Source organism: Labrus bergylta, chromosome 10 (genome assembly GCF_963930695.1).
Source record: "Labrus bergylta chromosome 10, fLabBer1.1, whole genome shotgun sequence".
Lineage (NCBI taxonomy): Eukaryota > Metazoa > Chordata > Actinopteri > Labriformes > Labridae > Labrus > Labrus bergylta.
Window position 1 is genome coordinate 8,823,554 of NC_089204.1, and position 25,767 is coordinate 8,849,320.

General features: G+C 40.1%; 3 protein-coding genes across 3 annotated transcripts in view; all 3 read right to left on the reverse strand.

Annotated features, from left to right (window-relative positions):
- Nucleotides 1-681: 681 nt before the first annotated feature.
- On the reverse strand, nucleotides 682-5,420 carry polr1c (RNA polymerase I and III subunit C). Its single transcript, XM_020638253.3, has 9 exons — nucleotides 5,264-5,420; nucleotides 4,426-4,497; nucleotides 3,974-4,081; nucleotides 3,636-3,768; nucleotides 2,856-2,987; nucleotides 2,571-2,723; nucleotides 1,839-1,988; nucleotides 1,476-1,592; nucleotides 682-1,106 (listed from the first exon to the last, which is right to left on the reverse strand). The coding sequence occupies exons 1-9, from the start codon at nucleotides 5,333-5,335 to the stop codon at nucleotides 988-990; spliced, it is 1,056 nt and encodes a 351-aa protein (XP_020493909.1). The 5' UTR covers nucleotides 5,336-5,420; the 3' UTR covers nucleotides 682-987.
- Nucleotides 5,421-7,055: 1,635 nt separating this feature from the next.
- Nucleotides 7,056-14,265, reverse strand: LOC109987191 (uncharacterized). Its single transcript, XM_020638204.3, has 2 exons — nucleotides 13,613-14,265; nucleotides 7,056-12,665 (listed from the first exon to the last, which is right to left on the reverse strand). The coding sequence occupies exon 2, from the start codon at nucleotides 12,656-12,658 to the stop codon at nucleotides 11,099-11,101; it is 1,560 nt and encodes a 519-aa protein (XP_020493860.2). The 5' UTR covers nucleotides 12,659-12,665; nucleotides 13,613-14,265; the 3' UTR covers nucleotides 7,056-11,098.
- Nucleotides 14,266-19,098: 4,833 nt separating this feature from the next.
- The window catches only part of LOC109987222 (bifunctional heparan sulfate N-deacetylase/N-sulfotransferase 2), a 30,585-nt gene continuing 23,916 nt past the window's right edge, over nucleotides 19,099-25,767 (reverse strand). Inside the window, exons 11-15 of the mRNA XM_020638241.3 lie at nucleotides 25,445-25,619; nucleotides 24,193-24,363; nucleotides 22,618-22,727; nucleotides 22,102-22,204; nucleotides 19,099-21,252 (exon numbers count right to left, since the gene is read on the reverse strand). Of these exons, the coding sequence (XP_020493897.1) occupies nucleotides 21,127-21,252; nucleotides 22,102-22,204; nucleotides 22,618-22,727; nucleotides 24,193-24,363; nucleotides 25,445-25,619 (685 nt within the window). The 3' untranslated portion in view covers nucleotides 19,099-21,126. The remainder of the gene's footprint in view (nucleotides 21,253-22,101; nucleotides 22,205-22,617; nucleotides 22,728-24,192; nucleotides 24,364-25,444; nucleotides 25,620-25,767) is intronic.

Here is a 25,767-nt window from a genome sequence, read left to right on the forward strand (position 1 = left end):
CCTTTTGTAAAAAAAACAGATTATTTCCTCCAGCTTTTCACTGGCACAATAAGCACTGTGGCTATCTTTAAAATTATTAGTGATCAATGGGGCTAGAGTATCAAATTCACCATCATTAAAAACAATACAATAAAATGAAGAACTTTTCGAAGTGTCACATTTTAAAGAATGACACTCTCACTGTCAATGCCAGCCCTTCCACAATGAATTATGTCCTTATAGAAAAGTCTGGGTGAAAAGCTTCAGTCTAAAAATCTTATAGTCCAAGCCTTTGACACAACACAACACATTCATACATGGACACAATCATACACAGGATGTGATGTAAAATGCCCATCTGTACAAACTAAAGCCATTCGCACAAGTTGCTGGCTATGCCACCAGTAGCAATTAGGACTCAGTATTTTTTCCAAAAACACAGACATGGATTGTTAGAGCAAGGATCGAAACCACCAGACTTCCAATTATGAGATGACCAAAACCAAAACTGCAACGATAAAGATCACCAAGACTTCTATTGAAAGTGGAGTATTGGGGGTCCTCAAATGCTTAAAAGAAATCTTTGCTTTGCATTTGATACGGTCAATCATGAACCTCCTTTAACCAGAGCTGATGGGTCTGCAACTGTCCATGATGTTCAAGGTGCGTTTTTTCATAGAAATTAAAGCCCACTTGCGCTACTCAATTTTGTCAGTTTATTGTGTATATGTTATATGTATGATTATTTAAGAAAAACTGAAGAATGGTATACAAAATCCTACAAACAAAAGTATATACATACTTACAAGCAAGTCTAACAAACATGACAAACATGCTCTTTGAAATTCAGTACAGTTTTCATCAATACTGCCAAATTATAACAAAGCTATTCAATTGAAAGCACTGTATCATATATTCAAGCTACCACAAGCAGATACCACAAGCGGCTATTGTTCATTTCAACGTCAGATCCTCGGTGGTTGGTGTTAGCATGCTCAGTTGTTTTTTTTACTCCATGGCAGCAGAGTCCAGTTCATTGAGAAACCTTTGACACTTGGCCATGAGGACTTTGATGGCCTCTGTAACCAATACCTCTGGAGGCAGGATGCCAGTAGATTCCACAGTAACTGTGAAGGGGAAAAAAGAGAATACAAGTACATCAAATGATATAGTGTTACTTAAATAATACAATATGCTAAATTAGCATGCCATTTATTTATTTCTACATTTCTGTCTCACCACAGAGATTTAAAAAAAAGAACAATTGAACAATCGAAAGAAACAAATCAATTGTGATTTATTCTCAGCTTGTTGATGGGACAGATGTTGGGTCACTGTGGTTTTAGGAGTATCTGTTTTTTTACAGAGCTAATTTAATGCCGACGTCACTTGAGGTAAAGGACTCCCTGAAGTCAGCATCATGTTGACAACAAGACTCTAAGAAGAACAGACTGAGTCTGCCCTAACATATACATGAACGAGGTTTATAAACATACAGATGAAATGGTCTCGCACTCTCCCGAGCTTCACCACATTCTTCAGGTCATCATGTCGGAGGACTTCCCTGCTGCATGTATCCAGTCGACTGTTCACTACTTTGGCTACTTTTTTCCCTTGAGATTGACAAAATAAGAGGACAGATGATTACATTCACAAACATGTCAGACTCACTGTGGAAATCTGTGTCATAAACATGGTGGAACTGTTGAAAATGTATAATGAGATTAGACCATTATTCAGTATTTTCTATATTTCATCAAACCCTTGGTTGATCATGTCTTAGGTTTGTTTCTATGTTCTAGTTTTGATTATTTTATTCTTGTTTTGATTTATTCGATTTCAGATGAGTTCATTCTTACCATTAACATCCTCCAGGTCTATCACCCCTCTTGAGAAGCAGCGCTTTAAACGCTCTGCCTTCTCTCCCTCCACTGTCTCCAGCAGGGTGATCTCTGGGAGCAGGCGGTAGCTGGCTGTGGCTACCGGAGAGAACTTTGCATGGTCCTTACCTGAACAGAGAACAGCATTTCAATAAAAGGCAGCAGAAAATTATTTGTGTGTGTAAATGAGTTCTTATTGATTTTGTCTTTTTCATATCATGTGCTTCAGCACAAACACAACAACAAAACAAAGGAGATGATTGTGGACTACCTACTATCCACGTTAGACTCAAGACTCACTACAGCCACTACTTGGTTGCATGTCATCTGCTGCAGAGGCAAATCCAACATGAAATAAAATAAAATAGCACCATTGCCTCTTCCACTAACTGGACTCACATTGCACAAAGCCCAATCAGAGCGGGTTGGTATCATATCGTAAAGACACCAAATGACAGAAAGTTTATTTTGGAAGAATGGTGTGCTTGCACTCAAGAGACTTGCACGGCAGGAGTAAGTAAAGAATGCAGGTCTCAGGTAAAGAAAGAACTCCCTTATTCAATTATGTTTAAGATTCAGAAACACTTTAAGGGCAGGAAAAAAAAAAGTCAGTAATATTTGATGACAAATGAAAACTCCCCGTCAGATTTTGACACCGGTATCCTCTGAACTGCTCCAGCTTTTATTCATCCACTCTGCGGAAGTGCTTACCTAATCCTTTGACACAATGCATGATAATGTCCAGCTCCTGCCCTGGTCGTAGCTGAGCTACCAGGATGTCATCATTCACTGGTCCAATGCTGGAGTCTGCAAACACATCTGCCTGGTTCCCAATAGGGACCCACTTTATGTCTTTGGAATACACTGACAAGAAAATATGGAACAGGGGAGGGAATGTTTTAATGGCATTTTTGTTACATATGACACAGGGACATTCTTTATTTTCTTTTGGTCTGTATGTTCACATTTGACCAGTAGTCCTTCATCTTAACTTACCCATGTGGTTCAGATACAGCTCCCGTGGGTCAGAAGACTCTTTGCTGGCTCTGGGGTTTCTGGTGCATTTAATTTTCAGCTGTAGCTGAATTGTGTCTATTTCTGAACCTTCCTCTTCAGCAGATTCTTCACCTAGAATTAACAAGGCATTAAAAAAAAAAGGGTTAAACTTGTTTTCTTTGCGGGGCAATGGTGGCCAAGCGAAAGCTATAGGCCTGGGTTAAAGTCTGACTTGTTGTTCCTTTCCAGCATGTCATTCCCCAATCTTTCTCTGCATCTCCCAAACTATCCATCCTATCATATCTAAATAAAGGCAAAAGCCTCAAAAATTGGTTAAAAAAAAAATGTGTTCATTGGTTAGTCCACCTTACAACACCCTTATAGTGCAAGGCCAGACTTGCAACAAAAAGGAATAAGTATATGTTATTGTTGTTGTTTTTTTTAAATCAGACATTATGACCAGTATTTGACTTCACAAGATTGATTCTGAATAGATACATAAAATGCATCAAAAGACAATCAGGAACTTAACAATGTTACTTAATTTAAGAGTCAGTCAGCTGAAAGTTAACAGTATAAACTTGACTTTGAGGCCTTCCTTCTATTTAAAAAATGAGCTCCACCTACATATAATTAAAATGATTGAAGCTGATCAAAATATGAGGAGATATTTAACAAAATGTAACTAACTAAATACTAAAATGTCCTAACCAAGCGAGTGACACATTGTAGCACAGTACAGCGGAGCTGTGGTTCAGTGTTATTAGTGAGTTGTTTTACCAGCGTTCCTGTACTCAAACAGGCGAGGGTCAGCTTTGATGGGGATGAGGCCTAATCTGTGGGCGAGGACTTCATCCTGGACAATGGATGTGTTGTTATAGATAAATGCCTTTTCTATCGCCATGGTAGGTACCTATAATCAAAGACATGAAAGTGCAAGCAAGACAAATACATTTGAAAGGAAAATAATGCACATAGGACAGAATTCACAATGTATTCCCACTTTTCACTGAGTCACTAATGAACCATAATGTGCTGGGGGGATAACATGTACAGTATGGTATGAGACACTGATGAGGAATATGATAAAAGATGCTTCAATGAATGAATAACCCAACCTCTGCTAATAAGATCCTTCTGAAGGCATTGGCGATGGCTGCATCGATTCCCACCATATCAAACTCCATACTGCTCTCATCCATATGCACGATGTCAATTCTGAAGTTCTGCAAACAGAGAAAAGTGCCTCGCTTAATATTAATGAGTGAAAACAACAACTGTGAGTTAGAGAACCAGGAAGAACAGTGTTCCACACACAGATACAGTAAAGGAGTGTATTTGGGGCATAATGTGGGAAATACTTTCTCTTTCTCCCGGTTGTACAAATGTTGTTATAAACACATACATGAAATTAATAAACAGATTATTAATTCAATAAAGATGAATCAGATTTGTGCAAAAATAATAACAATAATTCTAAGACTGTTTCCAAAAACATAGCGTTTTTCAATCTCCAAAAAATTTAATTTCCATTTAATTTGGTTAAAAAGAAAGAGTGACAGAAACGTACCTTCTGAAACTTCTGCATATCCCAGATGTCATCATATCCAGGGTAGTTTCCAGGGAAATCAGATGTATGAACCTAAAATAAGAAAAAATAAAAAGGATCCATCAATAAATAATCACATTCTGATCTTTTTAACATTTCTTTTATAACGTATAACTCGGGGGAATAATATCTACCACATGCATTAAAGAAACAGTTTAAAAACACACAGTTTAAGATGATTTTAAACTCTCACTGCTGTTATCTACAGAGCATCAGTCAGGATGTTTTTATCTTCCTTCTTTCTGTACAGTAACAGAGTCAAGGTGTATTCACTGATCACACAATGAAATCACTGAACAGCAGCAGCACTTATAGAAATGGTTCAGGTTTGTCCTGTTGAAGGGAGAATAAGTGATTCTGATGAACATGCTGCTCATACAACATGAGTTACTGTACATCCCTATGACACACTTTAGTCAGTGTTGGTCTCACACAGCAGGTTATCTTGTGTTATTATTATGTTATCTTGTCTGAAGCCTCACAGACAAACACAACAACTACTACACTGTAAGAAATAACATATCAGGACTTCATCTGCCTATTTCATGTCCAATCTCTGATAATAACACTCAGGGACCAAAAAGAGGATTATATTAAAAAGATGCTCCAGTGTATGTCATTAATATTCATGTGGTTTTTAATTCAGCAGAGATGAAATGATACAAACATGCTGTTTAAAAAAAGAGTTGACAGCAGTCTTCAGCAGCTGAGCGTCACGTCTGAGGGGAGCTAGAAACACGTAAACACGTCGCTTCAGGATCGGATGTCATCAAATAAACTGCTAAAAAAACACACTTACATTTTTAATACCATATTCTCCGAGTATTACACGATTTCGGATTTCTTCCACGTTACTCATGGTCGCCGCCATTTTGATTTGTGGTGTTCGTTGCTCCGCCCACACTTCCGCTTCACTTCTTCTTCTTCTTCTTCTTCTTCGTCTTCTGCTTCTTCTTCTTCTTCTTTGGTTGGTGGTTGAGTTACCAGCGTTTCATAGCAACACCGCCTCCAGCGATGTCCAAAAGATGACCTGAAACAAAATCTCTTAAGGTACACAGTTTCTTTCAGGTATAGGCCCTACTTCATAACCAGCCTATATATTTGTAGTGGTGATCATCTATAGTCTATAAATAACAAAAAATTAAAAACAAATTAAAAACTGAACACAAACTCATAAAAAAGCCACTGAAGCACCTAGAGGGCGAATCTTACGCAGGATATATGAATAAGTGTCCAGGGTGGTTTATTTTATCCAGAGACATCAAGCAGGCAACAAACAACAACAAACACTGCTGTCTGTCGTGCCCTGTCATCCTGCCATTGAGTCCTGGCTTCCTGGTAAAAAAAAAAACATTAACCCATTAGGTGCCTACCTGAGTCTCACCTGGCTACCTGGCTATATAGACACACCCATGTACAGACCTTATGCCCCAAGTAGCAAAATAAACGAATGGAAATAACTCATAATATAAATGTAAACAATAATAATCAAAATGCCCCGAACATAATCTAATATTGTACTAATATGTATCCCCAAAATATCCCAAAAATAAGAATATAGACTTTCACTTAATTTAGGAACAGTGAATAGCTGTAATAATATTGCTTCAAATTCTCACCACATATTTTTCTGAAAACACTTGAACTAATCCATCACAAACTTCTTTTAGGTTAGCTCTTTGTTAAATGATGCTCTGAAAGCCCAAATCATAGAGGCCTGTTCAAGATATAGGCCTATGTCAGTCCAAGAATAAGCCTACTACCTTATGATATATAACACATATCATTTGCGTCAAGAGATTTAAAGTTAAAAACACAATAACTTGCCCACTGCTCTCAAGTCCAGAGTGTATTGTCTGTATAGAGCTTTTATATTAACTGGATAACATTTCTTCATACTGCATCATCACGGTGTGTTTACTGTTTTATACCATTCATGCTGAAGCATCACAGTGTGTAACTGCTACCTGTCATCATGCGTGAATTGTTCATGCCAGTCTGGATATGATCTATCTACTTGACCTTTAATCATGAACATTTCATCTCATCTTATTGCTATTAATGTTTGTCAACCATGACATTTGCACTCATCTTAACATTTAGTGAGGCAAAATCACCAGAGTTTTTTTTTTTTTATTGCTGGCAATGATTTGTGCACATTCATCTTTGACACACACTATTTGAATACCGTCACAGGTTTTTACAAACTTTCTATTTACATTCAATATCAGTTACTGTGAGCAACCTGATACATGAGCCCTCTAAACAAAACAATAACTGCTGTAGTCTTTACAAAATCAGCCAACACGTATACACAGAAATAACAGAGACAGAATTGAGAATACATTGGAATAAAAAATAATAATAATAATAATTTCATTCCAAATGGCTTCTCACTTTCATTCTTCAACCTGAGGACCCATATTGTACCACACCACAAAATTGTACAAAATCAAGCAAATCAAATGTGGGGCATCTGCTTAACATAATAACATTGTGTTGTCTGCTAAAGTGGTACATGTTGTTTTTTAAGCCAGTGAATTGCTTTAAGTATCATGGCTCTGGCATTGTCAACAGCTCCCCTCGCTTCCTTTCGTCTGTCCCTTTGTGTGTGTGTGTGTGTGTGTGTGTGTGTGTGTGTGTGTGTGTGTGTGTGTGTGTGTGTGTGTGTGTGTGTGTGTGTGTGTGTGTGTGTGTGTGTGTTTTCCCAGTAACACTCTGTGGCTCCCTCCTGATTGCTGTTCACCTGCTCAGACCGGCACACCTGCTTACCATCTACTCATCAACTCGGCAGTATAATTACCCTGGCTCTCCATCACCACATTGTTGTGTCAGCTAACGCAGAAGACCACGGCTCAGGTGGGTCGTAAAGATTTTGAAACCCTTCCTAGACATATCCATACAGGACACTGACATGAAATATCTATCTTTTCACCCAACTCAAGGGAAGATGGTAAACAGTATCTCAAATGCCAGTGCTAGGCTGTGGTATGTAGTGTAGTGCGTTACATCTCTGATGTCTCCCTCAAACCTGGTTTTCTCACAGCACAAACCACCAGTTATACACTCTCTGCCTGTTGATGTACGGCATATGTCAAAGGAACAGAAATGAGGCGGCTAAGGTGGAGCAGTGGGGTCCCAAAAGTCAGCAATGATATATGACTGAGAACTGACATTTTCTAAAACCCGAGTGGCAAAAAAAAAAAAAAAAATCCCCTTTTCCAACCTCAGTGTTACAATAGAAACAGTTTATCCCCTTAAGAGCACGAGTGTGTCCACTGCAATGTATCAATCAAGCATAACATTTTCTTTGCTAAGTTTTAAATTATGGCCTGAGTTATAAGGTAAGCAAGGCACAAAAACAATGGAAATGATTCTGTTAACTATAGATATTGATGGCGAAGGTTATCATTATGTGTGCATACAGACTGTCTATCTAATAGTTTGCGAGTGAAAGAACACAGATCATCTTGTGACATTTCAATACTCGCATTATAGACACAGTAAAAAGCAATCTGATACAACACAATAAACTGTAATTACTTTTTTTAAGCCTCTATTGACAGGTGGTGAAGCGCAATGGGTTGGAGAACACCTGCTTTGAGGACTATAGCCTCTGTACATGGGGGAGGGGGCTCAACATAACCGCTGACCAGCACCCTTAATATATAGCCTTAATAAAATAATTTCTTTAAATATCACTCTGCAAACCTCACTGAAAAAATCTATGTTATACAAGTTATCCTCTATCACTCCTGTAGGGAAATGGGTTCTATAAATGTTTCAGCAGTATTTGGAGCAGGGGTCAGCCTCTGCCCAGTGCATGAGAAGTAGGTCAAGAAGACCCTTACAGAAGGAGAAAAGTATTTTTGATGACCCTGGAAGAAACCTTTGTAAACACTGCACTGAACAAAAAGAGTACAGACCAAACAAAATGCAGTTGTTTAAAATTATTCAATTGTCCTCCACTCTATCAACTATCTCAATATTATTATTGTGGGATGGAGTTTAAATAAATGTATAACATTTAATAATGAAATATGTAAACCACTGAGACAGTAACTGTTGGTTTTATATTATCCGGCTCGGATTCTGTTGACCCAAAATGATGTAAATGTTGATTAGAAATTATAAGAAATTCTTCCTGTTGTAGTTTACCCCTACTGTAGTTCAAACTTCAAGTACTAATGATATATATGAATTATAACATTATGGAATATGATAAAAAGAAGCCCTAGTACTCAAGTGGTCTGTTAAAATGTTCTGCCATGACATTCATTTTTAATCTTTAAATGTATGATAAGTGTGTTATAGTATAAAAGAATAAAAAAACAGTAAGATTTGTTTGGTAATCATTTATATGAACTAAAATGCAACGAGGAAGCTGCATGAGCAAAATAGGATGCAGTTGTGTTAAAAACACAAAAGTATAAATAAAAAAACATAGTAAGTAGGTCAGAGGGGGAAAAAGAGAAAATAAATCCGTCAAAAAGAAACAATCCTTTGAAGGTGAAGAAATTTATGAAAAATGCATTTAAATAATAAATCACGTTTTATTTTTTTCTGTAAATTTTTTTGTGTTTTTTGTTTATTTACCTCCAAGAATTTTGCAACACAGACTATTTGCAACCAATGAAACTCCTTCTGTCAAAAAAGTTGATCCTATAAATGTTGCCCACATCATTTTCTTATATTTCTTTACTGATTTTGAAAAGTTTAATGACATAATTTGAATAAGGTTAGAGTTCTTTTTATGCATTTTTCAAACATTACATTTACAGGTCAGAGAGAAACATGACAGCAAATGACAGTAAATGTCATTTGTCTGGTAAAGACTACAGCCTATAATCAACTTCACCTCAGAGCTAGCAGTTTTACCAAGCTTGAAGAAATTTAGATATTCACCAACACAGCCAACATTATCCAAAACCTAACCCCACCAATTATACAAGGTTAGATAAGTAAGGACAATTAAGATATTCAAGAATGAATGCAGCAAGAAATATTTTGGGGTACAGAATGAGGCTAGCAGTGAGCCAGTGACACTTGGTTCTTTTGTCATGGCATTGCACAGAGATCTGTACATGGACAATTCTAAATCATCAATAAGGGGGACCTGGACAATGCACATGCAGTTCTGAACATTCATTTGATAATAACATAACTAAGATTTAAGAACCAGATTAAGTATCTTTATGTTCTAACATTGTAAGTATTTGTTTGAAATAGCACAAATCCAGGATTGTGAAATGTCAAACAAACAAAAATACAGTATATGGTAAATTAAATAATATGTATCATCAATATGTGGGGAGCACATTATTTATTCAATTAAAGATCATCTTGTTCTCATAGTCTGAATACTCAGAACATATCATTTGTGGATTATTTTATGTCAGAGGTCAGAAGGTATGGCCTTTCAAAGAACGTGATCTTTGTGTCCTGTAGTTTATGTCTTTATTTTTGATACCGTTGCCTTTTTCAGTTCTTTTGTATGAATATGGACATATGCTGTGTGTGTGTGTGTGTGTGTGTGTGTGTGTGTTTTTGTTTGAGAGAGGAATTGAATTGCCTCTATGGATAGTTTTGGGGGATGTAGCCAGAGATCCCTACTCACCCTGAGGTAAGGGGCAGAGCCACAGACTGTTGCATCAGTTGCAGCCATAGACTGTTTATAGGTTCTTGAGGGAGAAAAGAGAATTCTATAACATTAAGTTTGAATTCCCTTCTACACCTCCCCTGCTTGCACGCATTGTTTCTGGCTACATTGTACACAGCTGTTGTTTTACTGGTCAACTTGAAATGCCAGTGGTAATCAAGGGCAAAGTTGAAATTTACTCAGAGTGCACGTAACAACAGAACAGTGAGCACAAAGGATCCACAACACTGATCATGTATAGAAGCCTAGGGGTTAGGCACCCTGGTTCTCAGCAGTTTCTCTCTGCGAGACATCCACTGACATTTGCCTGTGCATGTCACTCACAAGCCCAAACGGCAGGAGGATTCACATTCAGCCAGGAGGCGGGATAGAAAGAACTTTCTTCTCCTTCCTCTCCCATGTATAGGGAGGAGACGCATAAGGAATAGGAGTGTTAAAAAAGAAAGGTAAGGGTTAACTAAAGGTCATGTTAAGGTCAGGTCATGGTTTCTCTTTATTGAATGTCAATGCATTCCCCTCCGCAGACACTCACTGGAAGCTTTACAACATTAGTCTTGCCGTGTATTGTATCAGATTGCTTTATACAGACGCTGTTTGACTTGTCTATGTCATGTACGTGGTTCATGGTGAGAACACAACTGCATGAAGAGGCTTTTTAAAAACACTGGCAGTGCACAGCTGCAGAAGTCACATTTCCAATGATTAAAATATTGAACAACTGACACCAAATGATGCATTATAATGGGTTGTTAATTCATCATTAAGTCCCTTTCGAGCACCTTTTCATTTGTGTCTCTCTGTAATTATGATTCTATTGATTCTGGGGTGCAGGCCTTCCTTGGTGATGCATTACTCAATCTTTTGTAGACCTTCTGATTGGATGAGTGACATTTGAGGCTGAGGCTTTGGGCAGCCGTATTGGCTGCTAAACACAGTGTTTTTAGATGTCGTCCCTTCTATCAGTCAGCTGATCAGCTAGTCCACAGCTGTCGTGGTCCGGGCACAACAGGCCGGGGTTCGGAAAGAACCCATCATTCTGCTCCTCTTCCTCTGACAGCCGTTGTTTCCGCTCTGCCGAGACGTGTTGGTGTCCTGGCGTGACAGCTTGGCGGCATGCTTAGCCGTTTCCTTGATCTGCAGCTCGAGGTGTTTCTGGATCGCAAGGCCCAGCTCCTCAGGGTCAACAGATGCCCCGTACACCTCCCATGTCATCCCTTCTGCATCCCACATCACCTCCTTCACGGGAGACTTTGGCGCACCACCTGGTTTCTTGTCCCCATTGCTGTCAGCTTTCAGCGTCGGACTGCGAGAGAGCCCACTCCTGCTCTCTTCTGCCAGACAGATTTCTGGAAATACATGAGGTGTGACGATTTGTCCTGTTTGAACCCCAACATCCCTCAACACTTTGTTTGCTGTCATAGTCCCCATCTCTCGGGTTGAGGTTCTGAAAAGGCCAGCCGAACTGCTGCAGCACTCCTCTAAACCAAAGTGTTTTGGGGATTGTGGCCTTGCACCGGGAGGTAGATTGCTCACCCAAGAGCAGTTGAGGTTGCAGCATCGCAGCAGGTGTTTGCTATCCAGGCCCGTCTCACTGACAGAGGAGATGAGGCGAGGCAGGGCGAGGTGGTTTATGGCTGAAGGAGGTTCAGCTGCACGCTTGCCGTCACAGCTCTGCTCTGCTCCTGCTAGGCGTGGCAGCAGCTGGGAGGGGGCTGGGATCGGCTGGGGGTGGCAGTACGCAGCAAAAGTGTCCTCGAAATGTGCATGATTGACATAAGAGCCACAGCATAGTGCCTTGTCACATTTAATTTGAGGCCGGCAATTTTCTTGAACAACCCCCACTGTGACTGTCTGAGGAAAGGATCTACAGACACACCTGCTCTGAGGCTGCGTTGCACTTCCTTCTCCACTGGTGGAAACAGTAGTGCTAATCTTACACTGCTGCAGTTCCATGGGTTGCTTGCATGATAAAATGGAATGGATGTCAGCTTCTTGAAAAAAGTGATCTCCTCCATGGCAGGCAAGTCCACAAATCTCATTGTCTCCTGGGGTGGGTGCTCCCTGTCTAACCCCTGGTAAAGTGTCTGAATGACTCCTGTGCACAGGCAGAGAGGCTGCGTTTATGCCCTGCAACATCCCTCCCGTCTGAGGGTTCTCAGTGATTGCGTTCACGATTACCTTGTGTTGATGTGAGGTTGTTTGCATTTTACCAAGATTATGATGGTGGCTTAAAGCCCCGGAGGTCACACAGTGTTCAGGTGGGTTTTGATCCTTCTCACCTGGCTCTCTGCTGACTTTCACACTGCTTTGTTTGGTTTCTCTTGTAGGAGGAGTTGCTGAATTTTCTTTACAGACGTTGCCAATGGTCTCCTTTCGCTCCTCCTGGCAGGTGTAACCTGGTCCTCCAGCCAGTCTGGAGGGTGTTGTTGTCTCTGAAGGGGGGTCAAAGAGTGACTGAGCAGAGACCGGGCATTCTGAGGAAACATCTCCCCCCAGCGGCTGCAGCTCCAACGCAGGACGCCCTGGCTCTGCCATGGAAGACCTAGGTGTGGAAGTAAAACACATATGTACATGTATTATACTTATCAGCTAAGATAGAACAAACAAAACACGTCAATCTTTCCTTTTTCAAGTTTTCTATCTTACATTTGTCAAGAGCCTTACAAAAAGAACAGCAATTGTAACAACAAGCCTATGTGGAATAACCTCAACGCATGTTGACAAACTCAATGATTTAAGATTAACATCATTCATCTTTGGGTAGCGTACATGTCTGCGACAGAAAATCTGTAACCCTATTGAGTCACACACCACCACACTTCCCTGGACGAGTAAAACAAAAATAAACAGAGTATCCTTCTCACTCAAACAACTCCAAGTCAGTCCTTCCAAATAAAAATATATTACATCAATCAGTCATAGCTGCATTGGTTCATTTTCTTCAACTATCAGGCTGCATATGCTGGGCTTCAATCGAATGTAAAGGAACGGTGTAACAAAGTCTTTATTTATTTCAGTCATCGTGCTAAGTTTGGCACGCCTGACTCCAGCTCTGTACTTAACATGCATGGAATAAGATTGATTTTGATAAGAAGGCAAATAAGAGTTATAGAATGTTGAACTTGTTTTTTGTTTCTATCACTGATATCACTTTTATTACGTTTAATTATAAGCCTGGTTACTGTTTGTTCATGTATTTGATAGAAGTGTAAATATATCACATTATTTCACACATCCAGTAAGCATGGTATATGTTAACGTACTGTTTGCTAAAGGAAAAAAAAATCTGCTTCTCTAAATTACCCCGTGGAGATGTTTGAACCAGAACCAAAGGATTTCACATCAAAAAGATCATTTCAAAAATGTGGTTCCCACCCGTGAACATAAAACAGACACAGCACAAATGAAGAATTAATGAAATCCACACACCAAATCAATGCATTCCCCCGGAAGAAACCCCAGTTTTAACATTTTCATCAACCAGCTTACCTTTTTACGTGGAAATTCTTGATGCCGAGGGTTTATCCCCCCCCCCCACCCCCTATTTTCCCTTCCCTGTCGGATGCAGGGTGTAGTTTCTTAGAAAGCCTTCATCCTCCAGCTCCTCCTCACATCCACAGGTGACCTCCCTCTATCTTTAACTCCTCTCCAGTCACTGAGCTACTTGTGATCCCTCTCTGCTCTCCTCCACAGCCCCCTCTTCTATCCCTCCTTTTTTTTTTTTTTTTTTTTTTTTTCAGCAACTCTCGGCAGTGCACAAGATGGAGGAGACCTTGAGATAATCCTCTTCTACATCTGATTACAAATGTGAGGATGCAATCTTCAAATCCCGGCTCTGTAAGAGAGAGAGTCGAGCCGGTTAGTGGTTGGCTTATCCAGCTGTAGTGTGAGACGGATGGAGGGGGTTGGGGAATGATAATGAGACGAGATAGTCAGGCAGTCAGCGTCACAGACCCTCCACCTGTGGAGAGGGGAGGAGGGTAGATGCATCAATGAATGTGTGAGAGAAAAGAGAGAAAAGAAAGAAAAGAAAGACGTCTCTTTGTCTCCATTCTCTTCATCATGTGTTATCCTCACTCCCCGTTCACGTTCAGTTCCACTCTCAACTCAGTGAATGCTTCTGTTTCTCCCTCTGTCAGTGTCTTCAACCTCCCTGCAACCCTCCCACCAACATCTACCCACTATCCATCACTATCCCTGTTGCTATGGAAACTGTAATACTCAATGGGCCTGTTTTTTCAAGCTGGCAATAACACAACAGACAGCCAAAACAAATCAGCTGGGAACCGATCGTGTTCTTTTTTGGTTGAGAAAGTCACTGACAAATAAAAACAACCTATAACCTGTCAGGAAAAAAATGAAGACACAAACTAACATGATGACAAGTCAACAGATGGTTTGTAAATGCGTGGACTATCGTTAACGCTATTGGTTTCCTTGATGTCAGCAACAGGTTTGTGACACTGTCATAAAACCTGTAGCGTGTGTTAACCCCCTGCTGTCATATCAGAGCAAATCATCTCAACTTGGTCAAATGGCTGTGATACCTGTTAAATACTGAAAGTATGTCATGACTTTCTGGTTTTGTTTTTGTCCTGTTGTTTATTTGAGTGTTTTGATTTAACTTCCTGTTTTATTTTGACATCCATGTGTTCTCATGTTTTTTGGCGTGTTCTCTTTGCTTTAATCCCTCTGTGCGTCTTACTACTCATATTCCTAGGTTAAGCTTTGAGTGTTTCCTGTTTTATTTTGTCATTTGTATCCTCGTGTTTCTCTTGTCCCTGTGTGTGTGTGTGTGTGTGTGTGTGTGTGTGTGTGTGTGTGTGTGTGTGTGTGTGTGTGTGTGTGTGTGTGTGTGTGTGTGTGTGTGTGTGTGTGTGTGTATTCCTTAGTCTTGTCTGTAGTGTTTCCTGTTTTACTTAATAGTTCTTGTCCCCAGTGTTTCATGTCTAGTCTCACCTCCCCCCTTTTTTTTTCTTCCCTCCAGATTTGGTTTCCCTAATTGTCCTCACCTGTGTCTTGTTATTCTCACCTGTGTTTGATTACCTGGTCTAGTTCTTCAGTACGTCTACCTGCCCGTGCATTTCTTCCTCCTGGATCCTCCTTTTGAACTTTTCTTTTGGACTTTGATGAACTTTGTTTTTTTTCTCCTGGGAAAAGTAAACCTATAGCACATAGCAGCCTCTGCCATCACTGTGTGACTGTGGTGTGAATCTGTGAAAGTGACCTGTAGTGAAAGAGAAGCTTTCAGTGGTCTAAGACTAAAGCTCTGTGCAAGTCCAAGTACATTACCTGTTCACTAACCAGCTGGTATTTAAAAAAGACTGTCCCTCTCCAGCCCAACTGATTAGTTTGAATATAGTTAACATGTAACATACATGTTTACAGTAGGTATATATGCTCAGTTCACAAAGTAACAAAGGGCTTTCACAAATGAAGGTGATGAAACCATTGTTGGGGGATGCGAAGGAATCTTGTCAGTGGAGACTGGCCTTATTTATAAGACCGGTTGCAGATGGGATGATACTACTTTATTAAATAAGAAATCAATCCAGATGGGCCACTGTCATCTGTCAGATGAGATCAAAGTTTGTGTCCATGGTGAAAGGGCTCAGCCATAATACCTTTCTGCAGACCTCAGGGTCCTGTTTGAGCAAAAGTCCTGGAGGATTTAAAAATGGCGGTTGGTGGTACTGGATTGGCTCATCTGTACGACAAATCAACGTGCACTGAAGTCACTCAAAGTCCCTCCTGTGCTGGTAGAGTAGAGTGAAGCAGGATCTAAAGAGGTTCCTCTGAACAGGGATCTAGAAACTAAAGTAGTTGATAGTTCCTGCGGTGCAGAATCAATAAAAAAAAAGAGGGAGGGTTCCAACAGATGCAATGACAAATTTCCTGCAGCCCTCGGGGCTTATATACACAGCTGTATTTGTTAAAGGCACAGATGCTGGATCAAGCCCCACAACTGCAACAGGAAGTCCTGACTCTCAGGCAGGCATCATTGGAACCATTAAACTTATGTTACATGCTTTGAAGAGCAAAAAAACTCACCAGAGAGCAACAAAAAAAACAAATAAAATAAGGAGCTGTGGACTGCAATAAGCCCGGCATGTGAAAAAGGTGGAGTGTACAAAAAAGGAAAAGGAAAACTGGAAAACATTCTCCCTTTGCTTATGTAATTTAGGTTATCTGAGTATAAAAGCAGGCCTTCAAACATTGTGTTGCAGTACTCCTTGACAAAAAGTCATCAGCTATTTACTCCATGATGATTACTTCATCTGCAGATTACCGGAAAGAAGATTCAAAGGGAAAGCTTATATGCGGGTATGCCCAGGGTCATCCCAGGTTACATGTGACTTTGTTGATATTAGAAACTTGACCTATGCATGTTCGGGGGGGTTCAGGCTTCTGGCAGTCAGGAAAGAGGAAATAGAACAATTCATCTTGTGATTCCTTATAGATAAACAAATACAGCTGTATCAAGAAGAAGATACGTGTTAATGCCTGTGAAGGATATTGTGATTGTTTAGATTCAAGCTGGCATAATTCCCAGCTATACAAACAAAGCTTCTCTTCAAAGAAATGTGTGTCTTTTCTTTTCTGAGAATTGAAACCTAGAACGATATAGTGGGTCAATCATCCTTAGTTATGAAGATGAAACACACCAGATCTTATTGAAATATCAAATCAATTGTCACTACACTGCTGGTAAACACCTAAAATCAAACAGTAGTTTCTGTGCTATTTAAATGTCAACTATTTCTGGTACACTAGAACAATAATGAAATGCTGAGAGCAAGCCACAGCATTGTACAACAAGGAAAGGGCTTTGACAGCACCCAGTAAGTTGTCTATACTCTAATCCTGTCCTGGGTGGGAAAGTGTAGCATGTTAACTCATATATGTGCAGTGTGGCTCTAACAAAGCCTAAGGTTTTGTCTGTTTCTCATGTCTTGCTGCTGCCGTTCTCTACTGAAAAAGTCAAAGTTTTATTAGGGCTCAGAGAACAGACACGAAGGTGTGGACCCAAACACATACAATCAAAGGCTAACAGGTTTGTGGATGCATCCACTTCATCCTGCTGCTATTCTAGCGGCGTGTTAATGCTATACTGATGTCCAGATAAGTAACTGTAAGCATCCACAGGTAGCCCTTTTAGGCTGATGTGTTTATATTCAAATGTATTACATAATTCATCTATATTCATGAGGAGAGTGTGTGTTTGTGTGAACATCCCAGATTTTTCAAGTAAAGAAGAAATGGGCTATCGGACTATGTGAAATCATGTTCAAATGTGGATTTTAAAGACTTTCCTGTGAGAATTATACTGCAAATAGTTGAAAGATTTTTTTGTATTTCGATGGTTAGAACTCTGTCGCTGTGAATTATCTTTCAAACATCGTTGTCCACGACCCCAATGACACCACTGGAGAATTAAAGTTTTGTGGGTCTGCAACTACATGTGTGTATGTGTACGGATATAAAGAATTCATCTTATTGTATCTGCGAGTTTGTGTGTGTGTGTGTGTGTGTGTGCAACAGTGACAGCTGTGCACAGATTAAGGCTTAGACCTTCGGGGAGCAGCTCTGTGTGTGTTTTTCTTTTGTGTCTGAAATTCCTGTGTATTCAAAGTATGACAGATTAGTGCTGTGTGTGTACTCTGAATGTGTGGAGTTTTTTGATGCACCCCACTTCAGGATTTATTGCACAGAGGGCTGGAAAAATAAATCAAAACACTCACACATGAACTCACTTATAAGAGCATTACAATCTCAAAAAAACCAACACATTTACATTGAGCAGGACTGTCCACAACAGGGAACTGTTTAGTCTCGGTCAACCAAGCCCGCCCCCTCAGGCTTATTTTGTTAAGGCAGGTTTCATTCGTTAGCCCAAAGGGATTTCCAGCCTACCTGGCTTTGGTCAGGCAAATCAATGTTCTAATAAAGGGTGGCTTTACATTCAAGATTGTTTTTTGTTGAGTCATTCATGTACACAACCAAGATGGCTGCCAGGTATGGGGAAGGTCCTGCATCAGTTATCAGAACAGTATGAGATATAATCATGCCATATGTCTGTGTATTGTGTTGAACTAAAAGCCATGTGTATTTGTTGATGGAAATAACTTCTTATACAAACCAACCACTGCTGTGCGTTACTTTATTTAGTATCAAAATCATCATTCCCTTCACTGGCTCCCTGCTCGTTTTAGAACTGATTTTAAGATTTCACTGATTACCTTTGAATCTTTTTTTTTTACGCCAAAATTACAGCGCAGAAATGATAAGCCATCTGAAAACATTATATCGCCAGGCGGGCCCATCAGCCGTTCAGAAGTCCAGACTCAAATCTAGAGGTGACCTTGCTTTAACCATCAGGGCCCTTTAACTTTGGAACGACCTGCCTAAAACTCATCTTACAGATTCACTTTAATGTAATGTCACCTTTTCAAATGCAATTTGAATTGATCTATCTCTTGATTCATTTTACTGCTCTTATCCTCTCCTAGCCTTTTACTGATGCTTACTCTTTCATTCTTGTATTTCTTTCATTGAATTCACCAACTACTCTATCTGCCTTTTGAGATGAACCTGCTGTATCACTTTGATTTCTATTATTTGCATTTATTCTTGTTTACCTTTGCTGTTTCCAGTTTATTTTTGTGAATTTTGAAGATTTCCATTTGGCCTGATTGCTGCTAATTATTTTGTTATCCTCCAGAGTTCCTTCCTTTTCTTTATCTGTCAAACCACTTTGTAAACAGCTGAACGTGCTATATAAATAAAGTTCTTATTTCAATAAATGTTTGGCCTGCAGCAAAGCAAAGACTAAAAAGCCATGTGCATTTATTGTTTTTATCCCTACATCCTCTTTCTCCTCGCTCTCCTCCGGGACACTGGGCCTCTTCTCTCAGGACTGCATGTCAATAGGATCGTCACAGCACAGATATATGGCGAGGACAGAAAAAAATAAAAAAGATTCAGCAGCCTTTATTTCCAACCTCTCTATGCTTTTATTAGAGATGATACAGTGTTGGCCTTTTGGACATTTATACAAAACAAACAGAAAACAAGACAGCAGCTTCTGATCGACTCCTCACTGGCTCCTCTGTTGTCCAAAGACTATATGAGAAACAGTCCTCCAGAGAAGACAGGAGTGTGAGAGAGTGTGTGTGTGGGGGGGATGTAGTGAGTTAAGCATTTTGTGTAGGATTTTCTGAAACAAACCGACACGTGATTATCTTTTCTGGTTCTCTCTCTCAGTCAAACACACACAGGGTTTTTAATAGGTCTGCCCCTCATGACCACATCAGGTCATTGTGACTGAAAACAGATGCTCACTAATTCATCACTATTCAAATGGTAAAAATAATTTGATTAATAAAGCTTTTATATACCCAACAATACTTTGAGAATGGGCTGAGTATTTTAGGCTTATTCAACATGTTGAAGTAAATTCAGTCTTATCAGTGGAAATACTTAAAGGCTTTCAGAAGACCTCTAGTCAGGTCTGAGAAATGATGTCACGATACACGTAATCTTGGTTTTCAGAATGTGAACAGAAAGCAGGATTCACTAGTTTGAAACCAAAGATTTGGTGTATTAAAAGGCTGGGATGGTATCATGATGTCTAAATTCTGACCAATTTTTAAGAACTACTTTTTAGGACTTCGCTATTCTCATAACAGTGCAATCCTTATTCATTAAACATAATCCATTACAAATTGTCTTTGTAGGCAAAATAGTTTGTCAATTTGAAGCAGAACATTTTTATTTAATAAAAATGATTCTCACCACTAAAAACATTCTTTGCACTCTTTCCACTGTCAGCCACACGAGTTGGGTTACAGTGTTCCTGACTTCAAATTTGGGTCCGATTTCTTTTGTCTCCTGAAATGTGTCTGCATATTACACTGCTCATAGACAAAAAAAACTAGTCCTTTGATCAACAGTTTGATGTGTGGTTTACTCCATCTGTTGAAACATAGATCGTATAATAAAAAAAAAAAACAATGCTATGCAAGTTAAAAGCAACTACAAGCAGTGAAACATATTCAGTTAAGTACAGTGAAACACAGTCTGTCATCATTCAAAAACTGTCTCAACCTTAGTCAATGAACGAAGTCAACTTGAGCTACTCGCTGACAGGATGCCAGTTTTCACGGCTTATCCTGCATTTGGGTTTTAGTTAATACCAAATGTAGCTGCATGATATTTACATTGACCTGTCATTATATAAGCTGGATCCACTTTAAAATGACTGAATCTGTTGTAAACAGACTGGAAATCTGTGAGGACAAAAGAGTAATTGGTGCCCAGTCTGTCGGCTGGACCTTCAGCTGCAGGCGTGTGTAACTGAAAATTCTGGACCAGGAAGTGTGCTGTCTGTCTGATGTGTGCTGTCTGTCTGATGTGTGCTGTCTGTCTGTATTGTCAACTGGCCGTTTTGTTTCTCACCTGCCCCTCAAACCATATACATATATATATTTACACAACTGCTTTTTCTGAATGCTCTCCTTCGCAGTCAGTCAGACGTTTTCTGTGTGTGTGTGTGTGTGTGTGTGTGAGTGTGTGTGTGCGTATGTTAGTCATGTATCTGATAATACACTTAACACCCACACCGTCTTATCCTGCAAGATTCTCTCCTTACGTTATGACTTTAAACCTGCTGCTTATCCAGTCCTCGGATTTACAGCAAACTCATGTTTACAGTGTCAGCCCCCCATGTCCAACACACAATGTCTGTGGCTGAGGGTGGCCCAGTGTTCACGGGAGTTCATGTGCTCCATTAGTTACCAACACTTCAAAGATCTCACAACGTGACAGGAGCAGAAGTTCCACCTGCTAAAAACCTTTAGCTTCTTTAGTGTTTGCTGTAGTTTCTCAGAGATCAGGTAGTCCAGTAGAAACCAGAGCCAAGTGTTGGCCGACCCACAGACTACAGTCCAAGCTTTCTCTGTGGTGTGTCGGTCGACTGCGTGTGTGCGTGTGAGCAGGTGGCCTCAGCTCCAGCTCGTGCTTTGGAGTTCTTGGCGGAGCCAGGACGGCAGCGGTTGGCCCAACCGATTCAGCAGACGCAGAAGCTCCATGTTGCTCTCCCGGTAATACTCTGCCAGAAAGGCACGTGACTGTATGCAGGCACACACACACACAGAAAGAACATACACACAGTTATTGGTGAGTTGTTATAACATGCAATAATACTCGACTGTTTCTAAGCACATCATCTGGCCGTTCACCACTCTGCATTTTACTTCATGGCTGACGTGCTTTTTAAAAGGAAAATTCTCCTTCAGCATTTTCTTTATCGCAGCGAAGTCAGCACCTGCCTGTGGCTCAAATGTCAACATCCTTTGAAGTAAAGTCACTTTGATGCAAGTCCCAGTCTGTTTATCGTAATGTGGAGAACCCAAATAGATCAGAGAGGAGCTGCCCATCACATGATTTTGAGAGAAAAGCATAAACTTACTGTGTGTAATTTGGGTGATCATACTTGGTCTTAAAACAAACATCAATTCAATCACTAGTAAAATACAAATCCCAAAGTCTTGCTGGAGCTGGGGTTGGGCTTGTATTTGTCATATTGATTGTTTGCTGTGAGGTGATTATAAAACTCAAGTCCAATTCTGATGGACTAGAAACCAAATGAATTAGATTTGGTAAGTATAGCTATGCAGCCAACTCATTTTGTTTGACCTGATGGTTGAAGTGTCCATAGTCCTTTTGTTCAGCATCACTTCATTAAAACCCAAGAGGTTACCATGACGATTGTCCTACTGCTGTCATTATCCAAAAGCTGAAGTATCAGTTTTAGTTCAGGCGTGTATACCTTGAAGTTTATCAGGTTAAATTGGCTCAAAAACAAATTTAAGGTGTCCATTAGAGTTGGGATCCATCATTCTGAATCGTTAGGTTTTTGGTAGTGTGTATGGTGTGATATAATGTGAGGTGTGATATAATGTGAGGTGTGGATTTACCTCAGAACTCATCTCAGCGTATTTCCTGCCTTTACTCTTCCCCAGACATTTGGCCCGACCTCCTTCAACCCGCTGACACCAGAAACCTTTGCTGTCATCGTACCTGTAGAAACACAGCGTGTTCATTCACAGAACAAAACAATCAAACTCATTTTATTTGTGCTATTTGGACACATAGATTGGCTAGTCCTTCAGCTAGAGCTTAGATTGAAAAATAAATAAATAAAAATAAAAATAAGACAGCAAAAATATCCAGAGTTAGTGATAGGACAGCACGAGTCATTTCATGATTGGACAGTTTTGTTTCAGTCCTTCACCATCAACAGATAAATAAATACATGTCAAAATAATGTATTGATTATTATCAGGATTTGTGAAGAATTTCAATAAATGTTACATAAAGGTGCATCCAAAACATTTTTTGCTGCCCTACCATACGTCAAACTAGCCCTGTGACAAAACATGAATTTTAGTGTGTAAGTGTGGTTAGATGTGTGGTGTGAGGGTGTTACTAACATGAGAGCCTGGGTGTAGTTGAAGATGGGAGTGACACCGAGAAATCTCTGGATTCCCTCCATCACCAGAGCTGGGTTTGACCTCAGCAGGGCGCCGTCCACGATGTGCAACTACACAACACATTCACACACAGAATCAGTTCCTGTTTTTCATGGACACAGATAATCAGAATAAAAATGCTTCCTGCAAACACGTCAATCAGAAAAGACTGGTCCGATTCGGCACATGCAGAAATACATTTCATCGCCATCGAGAGGGAGAGAGGGGTGGTTTATGCCGATCCTTGTACATCCATGTACACACTTGATTTAGTGTAATCCAGCAAAAACAATAATGGAGGAATCTACACTTTGACGTCTGCTTAGTACGGCCCATTGACAGAAACAGGCAGCCACCTGACGAACCGAAAATCAAAGACTGATTTCTCTCAAGTTATTGCACATTTTTGATGCATGTGAAAGGGAAGGAACAACTTATCTTTGCTTCTACTTTGAGCAGTTTAGTCCAGCAGGACAGCTCTACATGTCAGAATGGATTTTATTCTGATGACATGCTTGACGCATGTAAACGTTTGTCATAATCAGACCATTTTATTCTAAGGCTAGAAGAAACTACTACTGCATCCATGCATGCAGCTAAGAAACAGGAGGATTTGCTTAAGAAGCCACTCCATCTGACCAATGAGATGACATCAGCTACAACATCAATATGCTTCATTCTTAGACCTGCTTTGTGTTTATTTAACTTGGATTATTCCTTAACTTGTTCAAGATGTATGACTATGCTGGATGGTATCTAGAGCATAGAAGCCAGCGGGCTCCTCAACAGGGTGAACTCATTTGTACCATACACCGTCACATCCAGAGTGTTGTATGCATAACTGGACAGTAGGGGGCAAAATTGTCAAGTACATGAAACAGAGCAATGGCGTTATGATACACCCACATGTATCTAGTGCTTTTTATTGAGTTACCTTAAATAATTGTGTGCTTGCATATTTCAGCTCTGTAGAAATGTGATCATACACAAAAAGGCCTGAAGACAACTGATTCAAGAAGAAGTCACTGCTGTTGTTCCCTTTGGTTCATGTCTGATGTTGTGATGATATACTACCGTGCAATTTTTTTGTAAGGCATTACTGCAAGAGAATAACACCATTCACATTATAATAAAACCGTGACATTACAAGAAGTGCGATGAAAAGGTCATCCCTCAAAGGTAAACAAACATATAGGTCACGTGTAGTGCCACAAATAAAGGCTAATCAAATCAATGCTCATAATGTTCAAACAGATGTTTCATTACGTTAAAGGAAACTCTTATAACATTTTTAAAAAAAATTAAACTTCATGTGTGAAACCAACCCTACACTTTAAAAGTGATTTTATCAAGCAGGGAATTCATCTAAAAAGTCATCTTCTCTGAAGTGAAGCATTATTGATATTATGCCGTTTCCATAATGAAGAACTACATGAACAGAAAGTAACTGTTATGAATGACGGTAAAGTAAACTGGGCCAGTGGGCGTTTGCATCTGTGTGTGTGTGTGTGTGTGAGCAGCTGTGGTGTGTGTTACCTGGTTGGGCTGGTAGTGCTGCAGCCAGTGCTCCAGGTGAGTAGCATAGGCCCCTGGATTAAGGCAGCGTCTCTGAAGGACCAGCAGGTCCCGGGGTCCAGAGGGGCCTGCTGTCACCACTGCATGGAAGGTGTTGTTGAGGGCTGCGGGGTCCTGATGGGCTCTCTGGTGCTGTGGTCATGAAAACACACATGGAGCATGTCAAAATGAAAAGTAAAGATAGTTCAAGTGCTTCAAATGGAGCTACATTTCTTTCTAGGGCCCTCACTACAACAGTGATTGATTCATTTACATGCATAGGAGGAGAAATGGAGACTTTAGGAAACACAAAAACACTGTCGTCGTCTTTTATCAGGAGCAACATGTCCTCCTCTGATTTTCACACCCCTATCCTGTATCCCTTGTGTGGCTGGAAACAAATGACATCATCCTTGTGTTGCAACAGTTCACTAAACATTAACAATTTATTAAAGGCACTGCTGATCTTGTTGTCCAAGGTAGCTGCTGTTGTACCGTTCAACATTTTAGAATGCTACTGCCTCCACTTACGCAGACAGCTGTAACATTGTGCAAGTGGCATTGTCAGCTGCACATTCAGAACTGCTGTTTTGGGTTTATTGTTTATTTATTGTGACACTGTTAATAGCATCACACACATGCCCAGTGTGTGTAAATGGTCATTTGTAGTGCGTGTTGTATGGAGAGATATTAGTTCTTAAACAGTGCTAAATTTAGCTTGTTTAAAAATAACAGTATTATTAACACTACAGCCCAGTTTCCACCAAGCAGTCCAGTTTGGTTCAGTCCAGTTTGGTTCAGTAAACCCTGATCTTGCTTGCGTTTCCACAGCCAACTGACCCTTATTTGTTAAACGGAGTGTGAGCCAGATGGAGTTAGCCGCGTCGGCTATGTAATAGTTTGACATTATAGCAGCTCAGTACAGTGGAGCCCGCTAACAATTAAGTTAAACGAAGAAGAAGAAAGGGACACACTAAACAAAAAAAAAAGGGACCCTTTAAGGTCGGATCCGTACCCTTAGCACCCCAACAGAAGGGTACCAAAAAAGTAGGACGTGCGGATCCCTTATTTTGGTACCATTCCCAAATTTTGACGGTGGAAACGCCAATAAATGAGTACCGAATCAAACTGAAGCGGACCGCTTGGTGGAAACAGGGCTTAAGTATTGTAGACAGAGCTTGACACAGGTCTGGATGTGTGCACTGTGATAGCAGCTGTGAAGATGATTTCTCACCTGGTACCAGGAGTAAGCCCTGTCCGATGGGTTGATGAGCACTGCCAGGATTTTGGCTCTGGGGAGCAGGGCAGCAGCTCTTTTTGGAGCTACCTCTGTATCAAAGTAATTGGCACTCTTTTCAAACATGAAGTCTGTGCTGACATTTGAAGGGAATGGGAAGAAGTCCATGTACCTAGGGAGAACAAACATACAACACTGTACTAGTTTGCCAATATTTAAAAATAGATTAAAGCCCACAAGACATTTTCATTATAGTATACTGCATATTGAATAAGATATTTTTCGGGCCTTTTGCCTTTATTAATTACACAGCTGAAGAT